At 42.6% G+C, this 21,207-nt stretch overlaps 1 protein-coding gene across 1 annotated transcript; it reads left to right on the forward strand.

The window, feature by feature from the left end:
* Positions 1–719: 719 nt before the first annotated feature.
* Positions 720–20,745, forward strand: LOC138366734 (uncharacterized). Its single transcript, XM_069328009.1, has 3 exons — positions 720–917; positions 7,203–7,432; positions 20,637–20,745. Exons 1-3 carry the CDS (start codon positions 720–722, stop codon positions 20,743–20,745), a joined length of 537 nt encoding a protein of 178 aa, XP_069184110.1.
* Positions 20,746–21,207: the final 462 nt, after the last annotated feature.

Raw genomic sequence — 21,207 nt, forward strand, 5'->3', positions numbered from 1 at the left:
CTTAGCGTCTCCGCGGCCCGGTCCTCGACCAGGCCTCCTTTTTTGGTTACACACCCCTCAGGAAGCAGCCCGTAGCAGCTGTCTAATTCCCAGGTACCTATTTACTGCTAGATAACAGGGCCATCAGGGTGAAAGAACATTTTTACCCATTTGTCTCCGCCTCCACCTGGGGTCGAACCCGGAGCCTCAGAACTACGAATCCGAAGCGCTCTCCACTCAGCTGTCAGGCTACAATAAAGCCATTTAAGTGTCAAAGCGGCGCAGTTTGGCACAGCATCACCCTCCAGACTTCATCCTAGATGTGGAAGTGCCTAGGATGGTGCCAGGTACTCTATTGGTGCCTTCACACACACACACACTAGAACACCAGAATGTCACAGAGTTCTAATCCTAACACCTTGTGCCCCTCAGGATATTGTCCGTAACACCTTGTGTTTCTCAGGATATTTTAGCATCAAATTAGAGGTGTTTTTGGCTAACCAGAAGCTTACGAACCTAAGCTATGGTGGCTAGGATGGACCAGAGGGATGCTAGGATGGATCAGGAGGATGCTGGGATGGATCAGGTGGATGCTGGGATGGAACAGGGGATGCTGGGATGGAACAGGGGATGCTGGGATGGAACAGGGGATGCTGGGATGGAACAGGGGATGGTGGGATGGAACAGGGGATGCTGGGATGTAACAGCTGGATGCTGGGGTGGAACAGGTGGATGCTGGGATGGAACAGCTGGATGCTGGGATGGAACAGCTGGATGCTGGGATGGAACAGGTGGATGCTGGGATGGAACAGGTGGATGCTGGGATGGAACAGCTGGATGCTGGGATGGAACAGGTGAATGCTGGGATGGAACAGGTGGATGCTGGGATGGAACAGGTGAATGCTGGGATGGAACAGGTGGATGCTGGGATGGAACAGGTGGATGCTGGGATGGAACAGGGGATGCTGGGATGGAACAGGTGGATGCTGAGATGGAACAGCTGGATGCTGGGATGGAACAGGTGGATGCTGGGATGGAACATAGGGATGCTAGGATGGAACAGGAATAGGTTAGGATGAATCAGGTAATGAGGGAGGCAGAGAGCTGTAATTACGGACAGTAAGGATAAAATAATTAGTGAGAAATCACTACTGTTTATCCTGGAATAGTATGATTTGTTTTCTTATATTCTCTTCTTATTCTCCTTCTATTTGACTCATTCTCCTTCTATTTGACTCATTCTCCTTCTATTTGACTCATTCTCCTTCTATTTGACTCATTCTCCTTCTATTTGACTCATTCTCATTCGTTAGTCCCTGTTTTCACATTGTTTCGTGTGCTTTTAGTTGCCTGTTGATTTTATTTCGCCTTGGAGCGTCCCCTGTGTGTTTCTTATTGACCCATAGGAGGCAGCACCTATTGACCCATACATGGCAGCTCCTGTCGACCCTTACGGGGCAGGTATTGACCCATAGGAGGCAGATCCTATTGACCCATACGAAGCAGCTCCTTTTGACTCTTACGAGGCAGCTCCTACTGACCCATACGAGGCAGCTCCTATTGACCCATAGGAAGCAGCTCCTATTGACCCATACGAGGCAGCTCCTATTGACCCATAGGAAGCAGCTCCTTTTGACCCATACGAGGCAGCTCCTACTGACCCATACGAGGCAGCTCCTATTGACCCATAGGAAGCAGCTCCTTTTGACCCATACGAGGCAGCTCCTACTGACCCATACGAGGCAGCTCCTATTGACCCATAGGAAGCAGCTCCTATTGACCCATAGGAGGCAGCTCCTTTTGACCCATACGAAGCAGCTCCTACTGACCCACTCATTCATATAGATATCTAACCTGAGCTTCCAACCATCAAACTATCTCCATCAATTACGCCACCCGGTAATTAGTCCCAAACATCAACCACCATGTTTGTCAAGGAGGTTAAGGTCGCCGCTTTAACGGCGCTAATATTAACCCGCGCTTTACAACGTCTAATTTGCAGCGTTCTGGTCTGATCATAATCGTCTACAAAGAGATGTATTAAAGGCGAGAACCGGTTGAATTGAGGAGCCATTAAGGATAGATGCTTCTCTAAAAGCCTGCTCCCAACCACTTGGGCTGGACGGTAGAGCAACGGTCTCGCTTCATGCAGGACGGCGTTCAATCCCACAAGTGGTTGGGTATCATTTCTTTCCACCCCCGTCCCATCCCAAACCCTTATCCTGATCCCTTCCAAGTGCTATAAAGTCGTATATAGCTTGGCGCTTTTCCCTGGTAAATCCCTCAAAGCCTGCTCTCTAAGCAGCCCGTTTTCTCGATTTTCCACTCCGTAAAAAATGCAACTGTTTTCCATAACCAGGAACGTAAAAAAGGCAATTGTTTTGCCACAGAAAAAACGTCAAAAATGGAAACTGTAGAACCTTACAAGACGCTTAGGAACTCAAGAAAAACTTAACAAATCGAGGCCCGATGCCTTGAAGACGTCAATATTAGAGTGCTTCTAATTGTACCTATACGTCGGTTTTTGTAACGGATTGGACGATTGCGTCATATATGCGACGTATTAGGAGAGAGGGGGAAGAATCTCGCTACAAGAACGCTGTCTCGTTAACGGTGCGATGCTCCTCGTTAAGAGATTCCCCCTTCTCGCTAAGAGAGTGCTCCTTCTCGCTAAGAGAGTGCTCCTTCTCGCTAAGAGAGTGCTCCTTCTCGCTAAGAGAGTGCTCCTTCTCGCTAAGAGAGTGCTCCTTCTCGCTAAGAGAGTGCTCCTTCTCGCTAAGAGATTGCTCCTTCTCGCTAAGAGAGTGCTCCTTCTCGCTAAGAGAGTGCTCCTTCTCGCTAAGAGAGTGCTCCTTCTCGCTAAGAGAGTGCTCCTTCTCGCTAAGAGAGTGCTCCTTCTCGCTAAGAGATTGCTCCTTCTCGCTAAGAGATTGCTCCTTCTCGCTAAGAGATTGCTCCTTCTCGCTAAGAGAGTGCTCCTTCTCGCTAAGAGAGTGCTCCTTCTCGCTAAGAGAGTGCTCCTTCTCGTTAAAAGATGTAGTCGCTTCCTATTAATTCAAGAGCTGGCTACTTCCCTCTGAAGAGAAAGTTGCTTGTTGGTTACCGAGGTTCGTACTTCCGTTTAACGAGGCTGTTGGTTCTCGTTATAACGAGGTTTTAGATCCTGTTAACGACGCTGTTTGATCCCGTTAACGAGGCTCTTCCATTCACTTAACAAGGATCGGGTTGTTGGATATGGCGAGAGTAGAATCCCCTGTGATCATCTATCTACTACCATGATTGAGCTGCTGTTGGTTCATCTACTACTACCATGACTGAACTACTATTCACGCATCTACTATCTACTACCACAATTGACGCATCTATTATCTAGACTGAACTATTATTCTTGCATCTACTATCTCCTACCACGATTGACGCATCTACCATCTACTAAAACGACTCATCCATCTACATCTATTACAAAAATTATTCACGCATGAATAACCCATGTTCCATATAATACCACGATTGAAGCATCTACCCCCCTTGAAATATCTACCATCTACCTGTAAGAGTGATGTATCTACCATCTGCCTCCATGACTGAGGTATCTACTATGTGAATTATTGGCGAATCTATACCATCTACCTCCATAATTGACCATATCTAAAGTTCATTCCATAACTGGCGCATCTACCACCGTGACTGACGCATCTGTATATATCTACCTCTATGTCAGCTGTATCTACCATTAACTCCCATGGTAGATGTATCTACCTTCGGCTCCCATGACAGGTATTTCCCTTTTTCCCTATGTTGCATCACCCAATTTTCCAGCGTGTCACTGCCTTACCTTGAGGTTACCTTGAGGTGCTTTCGGGGCTAAGCGTCCCCGCGGCCCGGTCGTCGACCAGGCCTCTTGGTTGCTGGACTGATCAACCAGGCTGTTGGACGCGGCTGCTCGCAGCCTGACGTATGCCGTGGTCTTCCTTCGTACAATGAATTTTTGTATGGAGATAAAAACTGTTGAATAATAAAGAATGTGAAAGGAAAGTTAAATGATGAATGAGGGAGGGGGAGTATAATGAAGAATGGGGGTGTGGTGGGTGTTGGAGAGAGTGAGAGAGAGTGTATAGTGGGTGTTGGAGAGAGTGAGAGAGAGTGTATAGTGGGTGTTGGAGAGAGTGAGAGAGAGTGTATAGTGGGTGTTGGAGAGAGTGAGAGAGAGTGTATAGTGGGTGTTGGAGAGAGTGAGAGAGAGTGTATAGTGGGTGTTGGAGAGAGTGAGGGAGTATAAGATAGTGGAAAGCTTTGGTTAAGATAGTGGAAAGCGTTGGTTTTTAATATACTAATATTAAAAAGAGCATTTAATATTTATGATAATGTAATAATATAATAATTATATTTCATAAAGGGCAATATTAATTCTGTTGTGATCTCGTCCGAGAACGGACGAGTTAAATGATTGAAATAAAAACCAAAGAATGGGTTAACGGACTAAAATGGAAACCACATTAATTGGTTAATTGATTGAAATTGATACCTGAAAATAGGATTAATTAATTTAAATAGAAACCAGGGAATGAGTTAACTGATTGAATTAGAAACTAAAGTAATGGGTGATCTGAGTGAAATAGAAACCACAGGAAATGGAAGCTGATTGAAATAGACAACATAGATGAAATAAACATTCAGATGGGGTTAGTTGAATGAAATACAAAAGGAAAAGAAAGACACATTTCCTGAGTTATCATGGAAACCTCGGAGGTTTCCTTTCGACCAAGTTCCACCGTAGGGGATCTGAGGTTCGAGTCTCCTAGTGCCTCAGTGAATGAAATGTATATATTTCCACGAAATAAACATTTAAAATCAATTATATACGAAAAAAAAATATTGGACAAAAATAGGAGATTGCTGAACGCGTTTTCGGGCTTCAGTATAGGCCTTCCTCAGAGCAGGATAGAATACGAGATAGAACACACACTTGGATCAGTGTTTTGGGAAAAGGCTCAACTGAATTAAATAGGACTTTGAGGGACAAAGTAGGTATGTTAAACAGCATCAGGGACACAATAGCAGAAGGGATCCCGTAGAGCCGTTTGTCACTCAAATTTTGGGGAAGAGTTATATAATTACGATGAAAGCAGGCAATTATGAGGAAGGAGGGTGGAATATGTGAGTAATTATGAGACGGGAGGATGATCTGTGAGGTTCACCGGGAGAATGAGAGAAAAAAGCCGACAGGTGAGTCATTCGTTGAGAATGCTGAGTATTGTGTGATTTGCTGGGATAATGAATCATTCATAGAGGGGTTCAGGTTTACCGTAAGAAAGAGGGAAAGTGAGGGGAAAACCGTGAGGGGAAGCATACGTATTAGCTAGAAACATTCCCATAATACCAGGTAAAATGCCCAGGAAATAACTCTATTGGACAAGGAGGGAAGCAATGTTCTGCAAATATTTATTGTGGCTGTGAAGAATAAGAGTAATTATTAAGGGTAAGGAAAGGTGTGAGAACAAGATAGCTTGAGAGGGGAAGGATGGGGGATGATAAATAAGGTGTAGAGGAAGAGTGACGATAATTATTCTAGGGAGGAGGTGGTGAATAGAGCAATAGTAGGGTGTCAAGAGATAGCAATAAATACAAAGGAGTGTCTCCACAGCAGAACATCCATTAGAGAGAACATGAACATGGCGCAAATGACAGAGGTTAAACTTAAAGGGAGATGGAGTGAAAGATGGAACAAGCTCAACAATATCCTGAGAGTCACAGGCTGTTGGAGACAATATCCTGAGAGTCACAGGGTGTTGGAGACAATATCCTGAGAGTCACAGGGTGTTGGAGACAATATCCTGAGAGTCACAGGGTGTTGGAGACAATATTCAGAGACACACAACATATTAGGAACAATATCCTGAGGGACACAGGGTATTAGGGACAATATTCTGAGATATGATCATCAACTGGCATTATCTAAACATATATGTAAAGACGATCCACACTATGCTAGTACAATCAGTGCATATTCAATCAGAACTGTTGAATCAGACACCCCCTGAAGCATCACGCCAATTCCTGATGAATAAACGCAGCACAGGAATCAGCAGCGATAGCAAACAGCAACACACAGCAGAGGCAGCAGCAATACTGAGCAGAGACAGCAGCAAAACACAGCAGAGGCAGCAGCAAAAGCAGCAGCAGCAGCAGCAGAACTAGAAGAGACAACAGCAGACCCACAGCACCAACAACAAACAGCAGCAACAGCAAAACTCAGGCACACCCGCAGGAACTCGGCATTAATAATAATAACAACAGACAGAACAGCAGCAGGATCGGAAGCAACAGCAGCACTAAAAAGCAGCAACAATAATAGCAGCAGTAACAAAAGAGGAACAGCAGTAACAGCACTCGAAATAATAAAGCACAAAATGCCTCCAGCAACAGCTTGAGCTTCAGATACACCAGAGACAAGTCTCAATAACAATAAACAAACCATTGCAACATGTTAATAAAAAAACCATCTTTATTAATGACTAAGAGCAAGTCCCAGAAATAAATAAAATATTTATGAAGATATTTACACTAGTAAACGAAACTACATTTTTATACTTTTGTTCATGGAACAAAATATATAAAAAGATTGTACAACAAATTTATTCCAAGCCAATCAAAAATAGCCCCTCCTGTTAGCATTAAAGAAGGGGGGAAAAAAACCCTTCTGTAAGCATTAAAACAAAGCTGGGTATTATAAGAGAGGAGGAACAGCCCTTCTGGGAGCATCATAACAAAAGGAACAACCACTTCTGGATGCCTTTTAACTGACGAAGACCATCCCTTTCTAAGAGCATTATAACAGAAGAGGAACAGCCGGATCTCTGAGCATTATAGCAGGAGATGAACAGATCTCTAAGCATCATAGCATCATAAGAGGGAAGAGTAAGATCTCTCTGGCAGCATTTTGACAGAAATGGGCGAGACTCTTCTGGGAGTCTTGTAATTGGGAAAGAAAGATCCGTGCAAGACCATTTTAACACAACACAGAAAGACAATGCCATAAACTTGTATAACAAGAAAAATGACTTCTATGGTATCCTTTAAATATACAAAGACAAAACTTTGGCCCAACAGGGCCATTACAGATGTGATGAAGAGGTCTCAGGGCCCAGAAGGAACATTGTAAATGTAGTGAAGCAGTCTCAGGTCCTGGGAGAATCATTTCAGTTGTGTTAAAAAAATCTCAGCTCCTAGCAGAAACAATTAAGGTGTGGGCCAAGAGATCTCAGCTCCCAACAGGAAAAATTAAGGTGTGGGCCAAGAGATCTCAGCTCCCAACAGGAACAATTAAGGTGTGGGCCAAGAGATCTCAGCTCCCAGCAGGAACAATTAAGGTGTGGGCCAAGAGATCTCAGCTCCCAGTAGGAACAATTAAGGTGTGGCCAAGAGATCTCAGCTCCCAGCAGGAACAATTAAGGTGTGGCCAAGAGATCTCAGCTCCCAACAGAAACAATTAAGGTGTGGGCCAAGAGATCTCAGCTCCCAGCAGGAACAATTAAGGTGTGGGCCAAGAGATCTCAGCTCCCAGCAGGAACAATTAACGTGTGGCCAAGAGATCTCAGCTCCCAACAGGAACAATTAAGGTGTGGGCCAAGAGATCTCAGCTCCCAGCAGGAACAATTAAGGTGTGGGCCAAGAGATCTCAGCTCCCAGCAGGAACAATTAAGGTGTGGCCAAGAGATCTCAGCTCCCAGCAGGAACAATTAAGGTGTGGCCAAGAGATCTCAGCTCCCAACAGGAACAATGCAGGAGTGGTGAAGGGATCTCAACGGCCCAGCAGCAACATGACAGATGGAAGTCATTAATCAGCATCAGCAGTGGTGTGTACACAACACAACCCACACACTAATTACTGCCAGAACATCCTCTCCACAACACTCGAGTTTGTTAAATATAAATCATTATTTTGCCATATAATTAATCCTGATTAGTCTCCACCCCATTTAATAGATGAAAACTCAATCAAAATATTAATATAAGTTGTGTTTTGCGAACTTTTAATGACATTTTCAAAGAGACATGACAAGTTGTAAATGAAAAAAGGCTGATTTTACCTTTTATTTACATGAAAGTAAAGGAATTGGTACTGATTCGGCCTCGCTTCTTGCGGGATCAACGTTCCAACTGTTATCAAACGTTGTTGTCATAAGAATCATCAAAATGTTCTTAGATAATTAACAGTTTTATATAAAATTAATTATTTTGGTTAATTATTTGTATTTTACCTTTTTAATTACCCTAAAGACTAATCTGCGACGCTTAAATGTTAATACAAAAAAGTACAGTGTGCTGTACCCTCCCTTTCGTACCAACCAATGCGGCTAATCCGGTTTTCAGGAACTTTAGCAGACATGTAAGTTAACACTTTAAGCTGTTTTTCTTGCAAGTGCACTAACCAACCGAAACGATATAATGGGCTTGCAACATCAAAACATACAAGACTTAATGATCAAATTTTTGCCAGATTGCCACTAATCTGACCTGTTCTAATAGGGATACAGATATAGCAGTGGCAGAGTTAGACGACGCGTGTTAAAGACGAAATTGGCGTTCGGACTAAGATGATAACACTATTACGTAATTGTTGCACTGAGTTGATTGATTGTAGAGACGTCAACTGATTGTGTGCCACCACCTATCAGGAGACTTTGGCCAGCGAGCATAATATCGAAGAGCAACTCATATTCAACGTCAATTCAACGCCGAATGAGCATCGATATTGTTCTTAATGGGTAGTAAATCATGAACCTGGGAAGATCCGGGCATCATCTTGGCCTCAGGGGTTATGGCTTTATTTTGGCCCCCCAAGAAAGCTGTCTTACAAATGTGTACATTACCTGGCTAATGGCGGGTCATTTTGCCAGTAAATGTTGGTTCCGGCCGCACCGGCGCTGTGTTACACGGAAAGAGCCCGAAAGGAAATTATTTAAATAGATGGGAAAAAAATTTGAGATGAGTGGAAACTGTCAGATGCGGAATGAGAGTAATTCGTAATTTTTTTGGCCCTACTTACATTTATTTTTAATTTAGCCATTCAGAAATATTGAAGATTTAGGATGCTAGTGAAGTGAATATAAATTTTATAATTCATAAACGGAGTGTTACAGATCAATCAGAAGTCCTGAAATTGGAGTAGTTTTAATGTGTATAACCTGTGCTGTAAATCTAGACTACAGAAATGTTTCTTAATTTAATATAAACACTCTTTGTAGCTTCGCTAATTAGTGAACAGACATCTGTTATCAATGACTTTAGGCATCCATCAGTCTCTGGAGACTATGCAATTGCATTCTGGTTGTCAGTCTGTAGTGGCCTCTCCAGGGCTCAAAGCCAGGAGGTCACTCCAAAAAATAGTGACTTTATTATACAAGAATTTACATAAACTTCTCAAATCATCAGTGATAAGGAAATAATCCTACGCATATCTCGGAGGAAAAACATGCATTCTATAAATTGTGGTCCAAAATATGCATTCTATATTATGTATTCTAAAACTGCATCGCCCTTTACTGAAATCATTATTAAACAAACTGTAAATCAAAAATGTAATCCTTTAACTTAGAGCAAATGTACATTACCCTATTTAACTCTGTAGGCCGCACGATAAATGAAGGGGATTGGGGAAACTTTTGACAAGCCGCCGGCTTTGTATATTCCCGTCGAGGGCACTGGAAGGATTTTGGCCCTCGGGTAAACTCTTTAAGAATACTGAAAGTGGCTAATCTTGGCCATAGATAACCCCGATCTCCGACAGGAGAGAAATTAGCCACCTAAGTACTATTGCTTGACTAATCATGTGAAAACAGTCAAGCATTATTAGGAGGAAGCTTGGATAAAAAAAAATTGTAATTAAACTGTCACTAATATGGCTTACATTAACATCACGTCAAATTAAAGAACTGAAACTATTTCATCAATCAAACTACGTCAGAAGTCCTTTGTGTTATTGTCCTTCTTTTGACACTTAATGGGTGTCAGAGCATACACACGACACCCATTAAGTTCCTGTCATATTTTCCCATTGACACCCATTGACACCACCCAAGGTGTCACATTGACACCCATTGACACCACCCAAGGTGTCACATTGACACACACTGACACCCTCCCAAGTTCGTGTCACATTTTTTAGATGAACTTGGGTGTCCGAGCGTGAAATATTTAATTCAGAATCAGGAGAGCGCCAAAGGCCTGGATGCACTACTTTTTATATCTTTCCAAATATTGCTAAAAAAAGCCTTTATATCAGGTTCAGTGCGCCCAACCACTTGGGCTGGACGGTAGAACGACAGTCTAGCTTCATGCAGGTCGGCGTTCAATCCCCGACCGCCCACAAGTGGTTGAGCACCATTCCTTCCCCCCGTCCCATCCCAAATCCTTATCCTGACCGTTTCCCAATGTTATATAGTCGTAATGGCTGGGCGCATTTTCTGATAGTTCCCTTCCCTTCAAAAACAATAAAAAGTTATATATAAAATTTTATATATAAAAAGTTATAACCCGGGAATCAAACCCCAGGATCGTCGATTGCAAGTCGAGAACGAAGCCAACTCTGTTACGAGACTTATCATATTGTAACTTCATTAGAACACGTAAAAGTCCATTTAAATATAACAAAAAAACTCAGCCTGACTTCCACAAAATATAGAGCACACAAAAACCCTAAAAATCCAAAACAATTTGTCTGTAAAAGACAGATGTATTCCATCCTTTATAATCTTATCCTCCCCCACCAAATCTGTCATTTTCAGATTACCTCAAAATTTTCATCACGAAGGTGCGTGAAATTTTTATCTATTTTTCACCACCGGTTTTTAGTCCTAATTTATCCAGCTTGTCTCAAAATAAATTAATATGCGTTTTAAGAAGTTTTTAAAAAATTATGGATGTTTTTGGTTATTAAGTTATCACTGAATAAACTTTACAATTTTGACAAAATTGTAAAGTTTACAAATTTGACAAAATTGTAAAGTTTACAACTTTGACAAAGTTGATTTATAAAGTAAAAATGATTTATTCAAGTTTTAAGAATAAAGTGATTTATACAGTTTTTATTATTTTGAAGAGTTTATTCAGAACAATAAGGAAAGCGATAATGTTGGAAATAATAACAATGGAGTACAACAAATCTCTTCCAGGAACGCTCAAGAAAATATGGATTTATTCCAGGAATAAGAGATCCCTAAATTGGTTGGTCGCAAGAACTGTGTGTGTGTGTGTGTGTGTGTGTGTGTGTGTGTGTGTGTGTGTGTGTGTGTGTGTGTGTGTGTACTCACCTATATGTACTCACCTATATGTGCTTGCAGGATCGAGCATTGACTCTTGGATCCCGCCTTTCTAGCTATCGGTTGTTTACAGCAATGACTCCTGTGTGTGTGTGTGTGTGTGTGTGTGCAGGTAAGTTCACTGCGGGATCACCCTAGCCCGTGCTACTTGGAGCTTTTTCTTCAAAATAGTTGAATGTAAAACAACAACATTTATAGATTATGTAATTAGTAAGGATAAGATTGTCTCTTATTTCATTAAAATTAAATTAACCTCGACTACTCTGAACTTTCATCATGACATCTCCCTTATCATCCTATTCTATAAAAACATACCTTTATCTTCCTAGTATATCTAAACATATCCTTATCTGCCCGATTTATTTCTATATTATATTTCTAATCTCTCGAAACATATCCTTATCTTCTCCAATTTATCACACCATTCCCTTATTTTCTCAATTTATCACATTTCCTTTTCTTTCTAGTTTATCTAAGCATTCTCTCATATTCCCAATTTATCTAAACATTCCCTTATCTTCCCAATTTATCTAAACATTCCTTTATCTTCCCAATTTATTTGAACATTCCTCATCTTCCCTATTTATCTAAACATTCACTTACCCTTCCAATTTAACATCAGAGACTCGAAGATGAAAAATGTTTTCTAAAACACAAATAACGAAACATTAAAACTATAAATGAGAGACGACAAAGATACATAGTTTAGAATACAACGAACGAACAGGATGAAAAACTATATGTTTGACAGGATGAAAAACTATATGTTTGACAGGATGAAAAACTATATGTTTGACAGGATGAAAAACTATATGTTTGACAGGATGAAAAACTATATGTTTGACAGGATGAAAAACTATATGTTTGACAGGATGAAAAACTATATGTTTGACAGGATGAAAAACTATATGATTGACAGGATGAAAAACTATATGTTTGACAGGATGAAAAACTATATGTTTGACAGGATGAAAAACTATATGTTTGACAGGATGAAAAACTATATGTTTGACAGGATGAAAAACTATATGTTTGACAGGATGAAAAACTATATGTTTGACAGGATGAAAAAATATATGTTTGACAGGATGAAAAACTATATGTTTGACAGGATGAAAAACTATATGTTTGACAGGATGAAAAACTATATGTTTGACAGGATGAAAAACTATATGTTTGACAGGATGAAAAACTATATGTTTGACAGGATGAAAAAATATATGTTTGACAGGATGAAAAAATATATGTTTGTACAGAACAACATAACACAAGATAATCAGAGCCAATGAACACGACGTTTGTTCCTGGTCCAACCTGTACCCAAGCTGATTATTACTCAGCATTAAATTTCACTTTATTCCTGAAGGAGACACGACATAACCTCAACAAATAAATGAGCTTCAAGACACAGGCTTCAGATGAGCTGATGAAGGATAACAGTTTCATTAGAAACACCACAAGTATATAGCCTATGTCTACACTAAATTAAAAAATAATAGAATAGGTAGAAACGGAATAGGTGGAAATTAGAAACAAACTCTCTCCAATTACATTCTGACACCAAATTCCACAAAATAGCAACGAGAGTCAATGTAAAACTGTTACGGGTCTTTAATATGTATTACTGGATAGGATCGGCTGTATAGGCTCATATGAGTATAGGGTCAAGTGAGAATAAGGTTAAATGAGTATGGTTATATTTTCATGCAGACGGCATGATAATATAACCAAGAAAGAGAATTGGAGCCCCAGAACTAGAGCCTCACTCATCATAAGTGAGGTACCAGGAACCCGATTATGTTGACTATCTCCCTGAAAATGGCAGCTCAACTCTCGCTAACTAAAGAAAATACAATTTTTTAATACTTGAATAAAGTTGAATAAAGTTGTCAGAGGCAGACATTATTTTGGAATATATTTTCTTGGAGTTGATGGAGATATGGGCATAAAATTTGTTGTTATTTTGAATTGGTGGATGGTTGTGGAATCTATTATTTTTGGATTTAGTGGAGTAAAGGAATAATATGGTAAAGGAATTTCTCAAGCTCAGAGAAATGGCTTAATATATTACTTGACTAGAACATGGTACTCGGTGGTGCCCGGGTCTCTCTCTCCAGCCCGACCACTTGGCCTGGTCGGTAGAGCGACGGTCTCGCTTCATGCATGTCGGCGTTCAATCCTCGAATGTCCACAAGTGATTGGGCACCATTCCCCCCCCCCCCCCCCCGTCTCATCCCAAATCCTTATCCTGACCCTTTCCAAGTGCTATATAGTCGTAATGGTTTGGCGCTTTCTACTGATAGACAGAGAGAGAATGAAGGAAGGGGACACTCTCTCATTCTATGTCCTCTCCCATTCCATATCCGTATCATTCTTCCTTCCATTTTCTATCCCCCCATCTACAAGCACCCCTACCTTCTACAGGTACCTCTACACAATACTTATTCTACTTACACTTATGATACAATACTTATACACAATACTTATGCTCCTATAGCTTCCAATTAGAGTGGTGAAATGTATATTTACATGCCATGAAGAACAATTTTATAACAATGAGAATATTCTTTGTGTTCTCCAGCTGTTATGTTCTGGTCCATTACTCTTCTTGACGCTGTTATCCGTCTCCGCTTACCTAAAATATATTGACATAGTTTACGTTAAACTTACATTTATCACTGTTGATTTAGTCTGGTCAAGGCATTTCCAATTTCATAATGAATTGTTTTTCCTGCTGTCTCTTTGAGTGACTAAATAATTTGTCATCAATTCTCCCTAATGTTCAATTTGCTGATTAATAGCCAGGATTAATCAAGCATATACTAATTCATTTACGAAACCTGTACATATTTTCTTAATCATAGTGGCTCTGTTTACATTTATTAGACAGTTTATCAGCTTCGAAACTTCATAGTACAAGACAATTATTGGAAAATGCAGCCTCGTAGCGCCTCGGAGCTACGAGGCTGTTTAATAAATGTAAACACAGCCACCATGTTTCAGGAAAGATGCACAGGTTTGGTCAGTGGAGGCTTGAATGCTTCGAAAATAAAGGGCCTGGTCACTATTCGAACCAACCTTCTGCCTGGTCTTCCCAGAAGAGTACCAAATCCCGTGGACCTCGACGTGCTAAAAGTTACACAACTGGAGACCCACCAAAACCCATTAGGAGTTATAGGAGACAGCGAGCAGGCTAGTTACCTCCCACACTATAGTAAAGGTAATGAAGTTCTCCTTTAAAACGCTCGCAATATACACAGTGAAATGAAAATAGCGTTATTTTGAGTACCTACTAAAGTGTCACACCCCGTCTAATCCCTGGAAACACAAACCGAAACTGTCTCTATTTTCCGCTTGTTACAACTTGTAATAAAGTTGTTACATCTTGGCTTAACGTGTTTATGACGTATTAGAACGTTGTTGCAACTTGCTATATTGGTTGTTATAACTGGTTAGGAGGTGTTAAAACTTGTTCGAACGTTGTACCAACGTCGTAGTTTCGGTGTGTGTTTGGCGGGATGGCATATTCTGCAATACTATTCCTCGAGATTCTATAGTCTTTTGTTCTGGCTTTCATTAGAAGGTTTCCTACCTCCACCTTCTTCCCCCTTTTTCCTTCACTGACTATGTTCTTTACAACAGAACATGTTCTTTACAACAGAACATGTTCTTTACATGTCCTTCAAGCACCTCCACACCTCATATTTTTCAACTTAAAATTTAAACTGCCTCGTACTAGGTCAAATTGCTTTCCTTGCCCCTCATATAAGTCCTTATACTTCCATACCCCCATTGTTACGTCACTCACTCATTCCTACAACTCTGCTACCTACTCTTCAATATGCCTTATACCACCTGTACTTGTCATTACTCAAATATTTTAAGCTTTATTGTGTGTGTGTGTGTGTGTGTGTGTGTATGTGTGTGTGTGTGTGTGTGTGTGTGTGTGTGTGTGCCCATCAATCCCTCTATTGCAACAACATACAGAAGGCCTCAGAAACCCACAATGAAACGAGGAACATAGAACAATCACCACAACTCACATATAAATCCAAATTCAATCCAACGAGCGATTTCTACAACAAAAAAAAAATCTACCACCTCAAGCATTTCTAACATTTTCTTTCTGTTCACCTCACAAAGGCAAATTTCCATACATTTCCCAGGTACTCCGAAGGAAGCCAGAGAGGAAACCCTGAGTCTGGTCCATTTGATGGCCATCACCATTAAGAAAATACCTTCGACACTTTATGAGAGGAGCGGAACAGAGAGGAGCCCCTCAAGGACCTATAATTTCACCCAGATTTATAATCCCACTTAACAATGAGAGGTATTTTTTTTTTTTAGTCCCTGAGCGAATTTTACGACTTTAGATGAATATTTTCGTCGCAAATTTCCCACTCAAGATCTCCATGAAAATTTGGAGGTGAATGTTGGCTGTGATATATTTTCGTTCATCTTTGTTCATCAATCGTGTTTTGGAGAACTTGTTCAACAGGAAGGGTAGTAATGGGCTTCAACAAGGAATCAAAATACTATGCAAGATTCGCAGCTTCAGGAACTACTGTGTAATTTATATTTCTGGGGGAAAAGGGGGGAGAAGAGGGGATTAATGGATGAGGGGATTAGGGGGGGAGGGGAGAGGGGTAAAAGGGGAAAGGGGGGAGGGGAGAGGGGTAAAAGGGGAAAGGGGGGGTTATTGTGGAGGTGTTGACAACCTGTGTTCTGATTCAATGCGATTTCCTCTTCTTTAATTCAGTGAAATTACTGGAGGTCATTTATTCATTGATTGATTCATTCATTCATTCATTCTTGAGCACCCTCCAGGCCTCATTAAACAATTATATTTGTATTCATACAATACTTGCACAACAACACTACTGCCTTTATATTTAAATAATACTACTATACATCAACAATAATGTCCCTCATACATCAACAAAACAGCTCTTAAACATTCATAATACAATGATCATACAGCTATCGAACCCTCGTATCGAACCCGTCCTCAGTACCCACGACACAGGACCCGTCCTCAGCTCACTCCCCAACACAGGACCCGTCCTCAGCTCACTCCCCAACACAGGACCCGTCCTCAGCTCACTCCCCAACACAGGACCCGTCCTCAGCTCACTCTCCAACACAGGACCCGTCCTCAGCTCACTCCCCAACACAGGACCCGTCCTCAGCTCACTCCCCAACACAGGACCCGTCCTCAGCTCACTCTCCAACACAGGACCCGTCCTCAGCTCACTCCCCAACACAGGACCCGTCCTCAGCTCACTCTCCAACACAGGACCCGTCCTCAGCTCACTCCCCAACACAGGACCCGTCCTCAGCTCTATTCCCCAACATAGGACACGTCCTCAGCTCACTCTTTAACACAGGACCCGTCCTCAGCTCACTCCCCAACACAGAACCCGTCCTCAGCTCTATTCCCCAACATAGGACACGTCCTCAGCTCACTCCCCAACACAGGACACGTCCTAAGCTCACTCCCCAACACAGGACACGACCTCAGCTCACTCCCCAACACAAAACACGCCCTCAGCTCACTCCCCAACACAGGACACGCACTCAGCTCACTCCCCAACACAGGACCCGTCCTCAGCTCACTCCCCAACACAGGACACGCCCTCAACTCACTCCCCAACACAGAACCCGTCCTCAGCTCACTCCCCAACACAGGACCCGTCCTCAGCTCACTCCCCAACACAGGACACGCCCTCAGCTCACTCCCCAACACAGGACACGTCCTTAGCTCACTCCCCAACACAGGACACGTCCTTAGCTCACTCCCCAACACAGGACACGTCCTTAGCTCACTCCCCAACACATGACCCGTCCTCAGCTCACTCCCCAACACAGGACAGGACCTCAGCTCACACCCCAACGCAGGACAGGACCTCAGCTCACTCCCCAACATAAAACACGCCCTCAGCTCACTCCCCAACACAGGACACGCACTCAGCTCACTCTCCAACACAGGACCCGTCCGCAGCTCACTCCCCAACACAGAACACGCCCTCAGCTCACTCCCCAACACAGGACCCGTCCTCAGCTCACTCCCCAAAACAGGACACGACCTCAGCTCACTCCCCAACACAGGCCCCGTCCTCAGCTCACTCCCCAACACAGGACACGTCCTCAGCTCACTCCCCAACACAGGACACGACCTCAGCTCACTCCCCAACACAGGACCCATCCTCAGCTCCACTTTTCTTCACCCAAAATCTCAGAAAGTATTGGTAGGAAAAATGCTGAAGGTGGCATTAGGAAGGTCGCCCACCACTCCTCATATTGGTTGATCTCCTTCCAGACACAAGCAGTTGCTCCTGACTCACTTCCAGCCTCCTTATCCACTCTTTACGTCTCCCTTCTTCCTCTCTTACATTCTTTATCGGCGTTATCACCTGTTCGTTCCACGCTCCCAAAATTTTCAAAATACTTTTTGATCTTCGTTCTTGCCCCCTTTGTTTTGGTGAATGTGTCGGCAGTCACTGGACCTTTTTCAGACTCTTGCTCTAGCGTGGGTGGTGTGTGTGTGTGTGTGTGTGTGTGTGTGTGTGTGTGTGTGTGTGTGTGTGTGTGTGTGTGTGTGTGTGTGTGTGTGTGTGCCAGGCTGGGTGGTGTGTGTGTGTGTGTTTACCAGGCTGGGTGGTGTATGTGTGTGTGTGTGTGTGTGTGTGTGTGTGTGTGTGTGTGTGTGTGTGTGTGTGTGTGTGTGTGTGTGTGTGTGTGTGTGTGTGTGTACCAAGCTTGGTGGTGTGTGTGTGTGTGTGCCAGGCTTGGTGGTGTGTGTGTGTGTGTGTGTGTGTACCAGGCTTGGTGGTGTGTGTGTGTGTGTGTACCAGGCTTGGTGGTGTGTGTGTGTGTGTGTACCAAGGTGGGTGGTGTGTGTGTGTGTGTACCAGGTTAGATATTATATGTACCAAGCCATAATAACTCAAATTATCAGCCCCATACCCGGCACTTTTAGTAAGCTGCCCTCAGGGTATAGCTATACCGCCGGGGGTATAACTAAACGTGGACCTCAGGCGTTATATAATACATACTCATATATACCCATACCGTATATATACGCATCCGCTCCTGCGTCCCGCATCTTACCCCTTACATCCAGCACAGCTTTACGCACCTTTCATTCACCGCTTTCTCCACCACATATACGCAATCAGACCCTCGCCTTTCCTTAAGTCGCCTAATACAAAAAAAAAGAGGTCTGTGGAAAATTGCCATCTTAGTAGTTCACAACTCGGAGAAAAATATCCCATTCAGAATTCAAAATAATTCTCCACACACACACACACATACATACTATTCTCTCAAAACATCGGGCGAGGCATATATGGGCTGAGTCCCAACGCTGTCGTTCATACTAGCAACAACACCAATGGGTGGCTGCCCATTCCACATGATGGGGGTGTAAGATGGAATAGACAGTAAAGGGAGGGCCTAAATGTAGCAACAGAAGATTATATAGTAACTCTCTTTTAGAACGTCAGTGACTCGAGATTTATATAATGGGGAGCAACCCCAGATCAGTGTGTTTTGTTTTCAAAACACCAGGGTTGTAGGGAAGAGGGTCTGACAGCTGAGTGGACAGCACTTCGGATTCGTAGTCCTGAGGTTCCGGGTTCGATCCCCGGTGGAGGCGGGGACAAATGGGCAGAGTTTCTTTCATCCTGATGCCCCCCTGTTACCTTGCAGTAAACAGGTACCTGGGAGTTTGACAGGTGCTACGGGCTGCTTTCTGGGAGGGTGTGTAACAAAAAGGAGGCCTGGTCGAGGACCGGGCCGCAAGGACGCAAAACCCCGAAATCCTCTCAAGATAACCTCTCAAGATAAGGGTAAAGGGAAGCTTCCCCAGATATGGAAGTAAAATTAAGTTTTAGACAAGAGTAATGAAGGAGCTCCACCGGAAACAGCAGTGTTTTAGATAGCTACCTCATACCCGGGGTAGTTCACACTACCATGGATATGAGAGCAAATGTTCTAAGAGAAGAAAACCGTTTTAGAAGTAGAAAAACGAGGAAGCACACTGTTACGTCCCCTCTCAACCTGTAACTCAGGTTCTTTTACGGCTCTCTATAGGACCTAAGTGTCTCTTTCTTCACAGATCAAACCACAAGTCAGGGTGAAGTTAACGAAACTGTTGACCAGACCACACACTAGAAGTTGAAGGGACGACGACGTTTCGGTCCGTCCTGGACCAGTCTCAAGTCGATCTTAACGAAACTCTGCAGTAATATACAACCAAAGGGGAAGGGGGCTCAACAGCACTAGACAAAATAGTCACCAAATGAACTTAAATATTATGTACAGGCAATCATATGCAATATACACTAATATATATAATATATATACAATATACACTGACATATATATACGACAGATAGCACCCTAAGTATCACTTTCACTCTGGACACCTTTAAGACCTCTACGATCTTCTATCACAGCGGAATCATTCCTCTAGCACCACCTTACAAGGCTCCTTCCCTGTGTGCTGTAACTCTTAGATCACAGGAATTATGCAGGTGATGAGTCACAATAACGTGGCTGAAGTATGTTGACCAGACCACACACACTAGAAGGAGAAGGGACGACGACGTTTCGGTCCGTCCTGGACCATTCTTAAGTCGATTGTCAAGATTGCCATTCTCACAATCGACTTGAAAATGGTCCAGAACGGACCGAAACGTCGTTATCCCTTCACCTTCTAGTGTGTGGTCTGGTCAACACAGGAATTATCTTCTGAGGTACTTCGGCCGGTGAGTCTACTTTTCCAGCAATTCCCTGACCAGTCCTCCATAATAATACCACGAGAGCTGTACCCTCACTCTAGCAGCACGCTGACTGACTCAAGGCTTAAACCACAACCAAGACTTGACCTAGTAGACAGATGAACGGTCACTCCGTCTGCGAACACAACATGACAGACCTCGGGAAATACGTCGTACCAACACCAATAGCTCGCTGGCTATACCAACAAACAGTTCACTGTCCTCAACAACCATAAACCCGTCTTGTTTCCACCGATATAAGCCTTGTGTTCCTGCTGTGACTGCTCTTTGACGGGCTCTCCAGGTGGACAGCTTTAACCATCCAACTCACCTCTGGGAAAAGGAAATCATATAGTACTAGGGAAACTACACCTCTTTCAGTGAGACGACAGCCGTCCACAAGTGAACACAGATGACGGGTCAGGTATAGTAGACAGATGGCACTAACCTCGTCTCTCACTCGCCATCTGGGCTCTACGCTTCCTTGACATTTATTTCTTGAAATTCGTTAAGAATCAGCTTAAATGAAATAATGAGGAATGCAATCTTTTAGATGTGAAACAGAAGGGTTGGGAAGATCAGAATCATTCGGATTAGATTTAGAAGGGAAGGTTGTGTCCAAGGATGACTTTGCCAGTGGAAAAGTCGAAGAATTGCCTTAGATCCACCAGTACGAAAATTTTAAAGAAAAAGAGGTCTGGCAGATATTATAAGAGAGATTTTAGCAGTAGACTACAAAGAGCTCTTAGGAATTAAAAAAATATACCTCACTCCACATTTTTCTAAAAAAAATGGTGTATATTGATACATAGAACAGTCTTAACAGTGAAATTATAGAGCAGTTGTAACTATAGAAATATGTAATGACTACATGCACCCTAGAGGTAAACAGGAGATTAGTGTAGGAAATGGAGGTTAAAAATACTCAAAACACTCATCCACTGACTGGGACTTTTCAGACGACCTATTTCATGCAGACACAGCATCGTCAGACTCCGGAAAAGCTTCCACAACAGCTCTCGCAACGCATTGACGAGAGTACATTCATAGCTACTTCAAATTAAATTACACCCATAAAAGCACCCATATGCATCACATAACAGAAGTACATTATCAGCAGCCTC

This window comes from Procambarus clarkii, chromosome 20, assembly GCF_040958095.1.
Source record: "Procambarus clarkii isolate CNS0578487 chromosome 20, FALCON_Pclarkii_2.0, whole genome shotgun sequence".
Taxonomy (NCBI): domain Eukaryota; kingdom Metazoa; phylum Arthropoda; class Malacostraca; order Decapoda; family Cambaridae; genus Procambarus; species Procambarus clarkii.

Excerpts from the sequence above, each read along its gene's own strand:
- LOC138366734 (XM_069328009.1), top strand. The coding sequence starts at position 720 with ATGGAACAGCTGGATGCTGGGATGGAACAGCTGGATGCTGGGATGGAA. Across the intron at positions 918-7,202 it reads TGGATGCTGGGATGGAACAG|CTCCTAGCAGAAACAATTAA; the intron begins GTGGATGCTGGG and ends AAAAAATCTCAG. Across the intron at positions 7,433-20,636 it reads TCCCAGCAGGAACAATTAAG|ATGTGAAACAGAAGGGTTGG; the intron begins GTGTGGCCAAGA and ends GCAATCTTTTAG.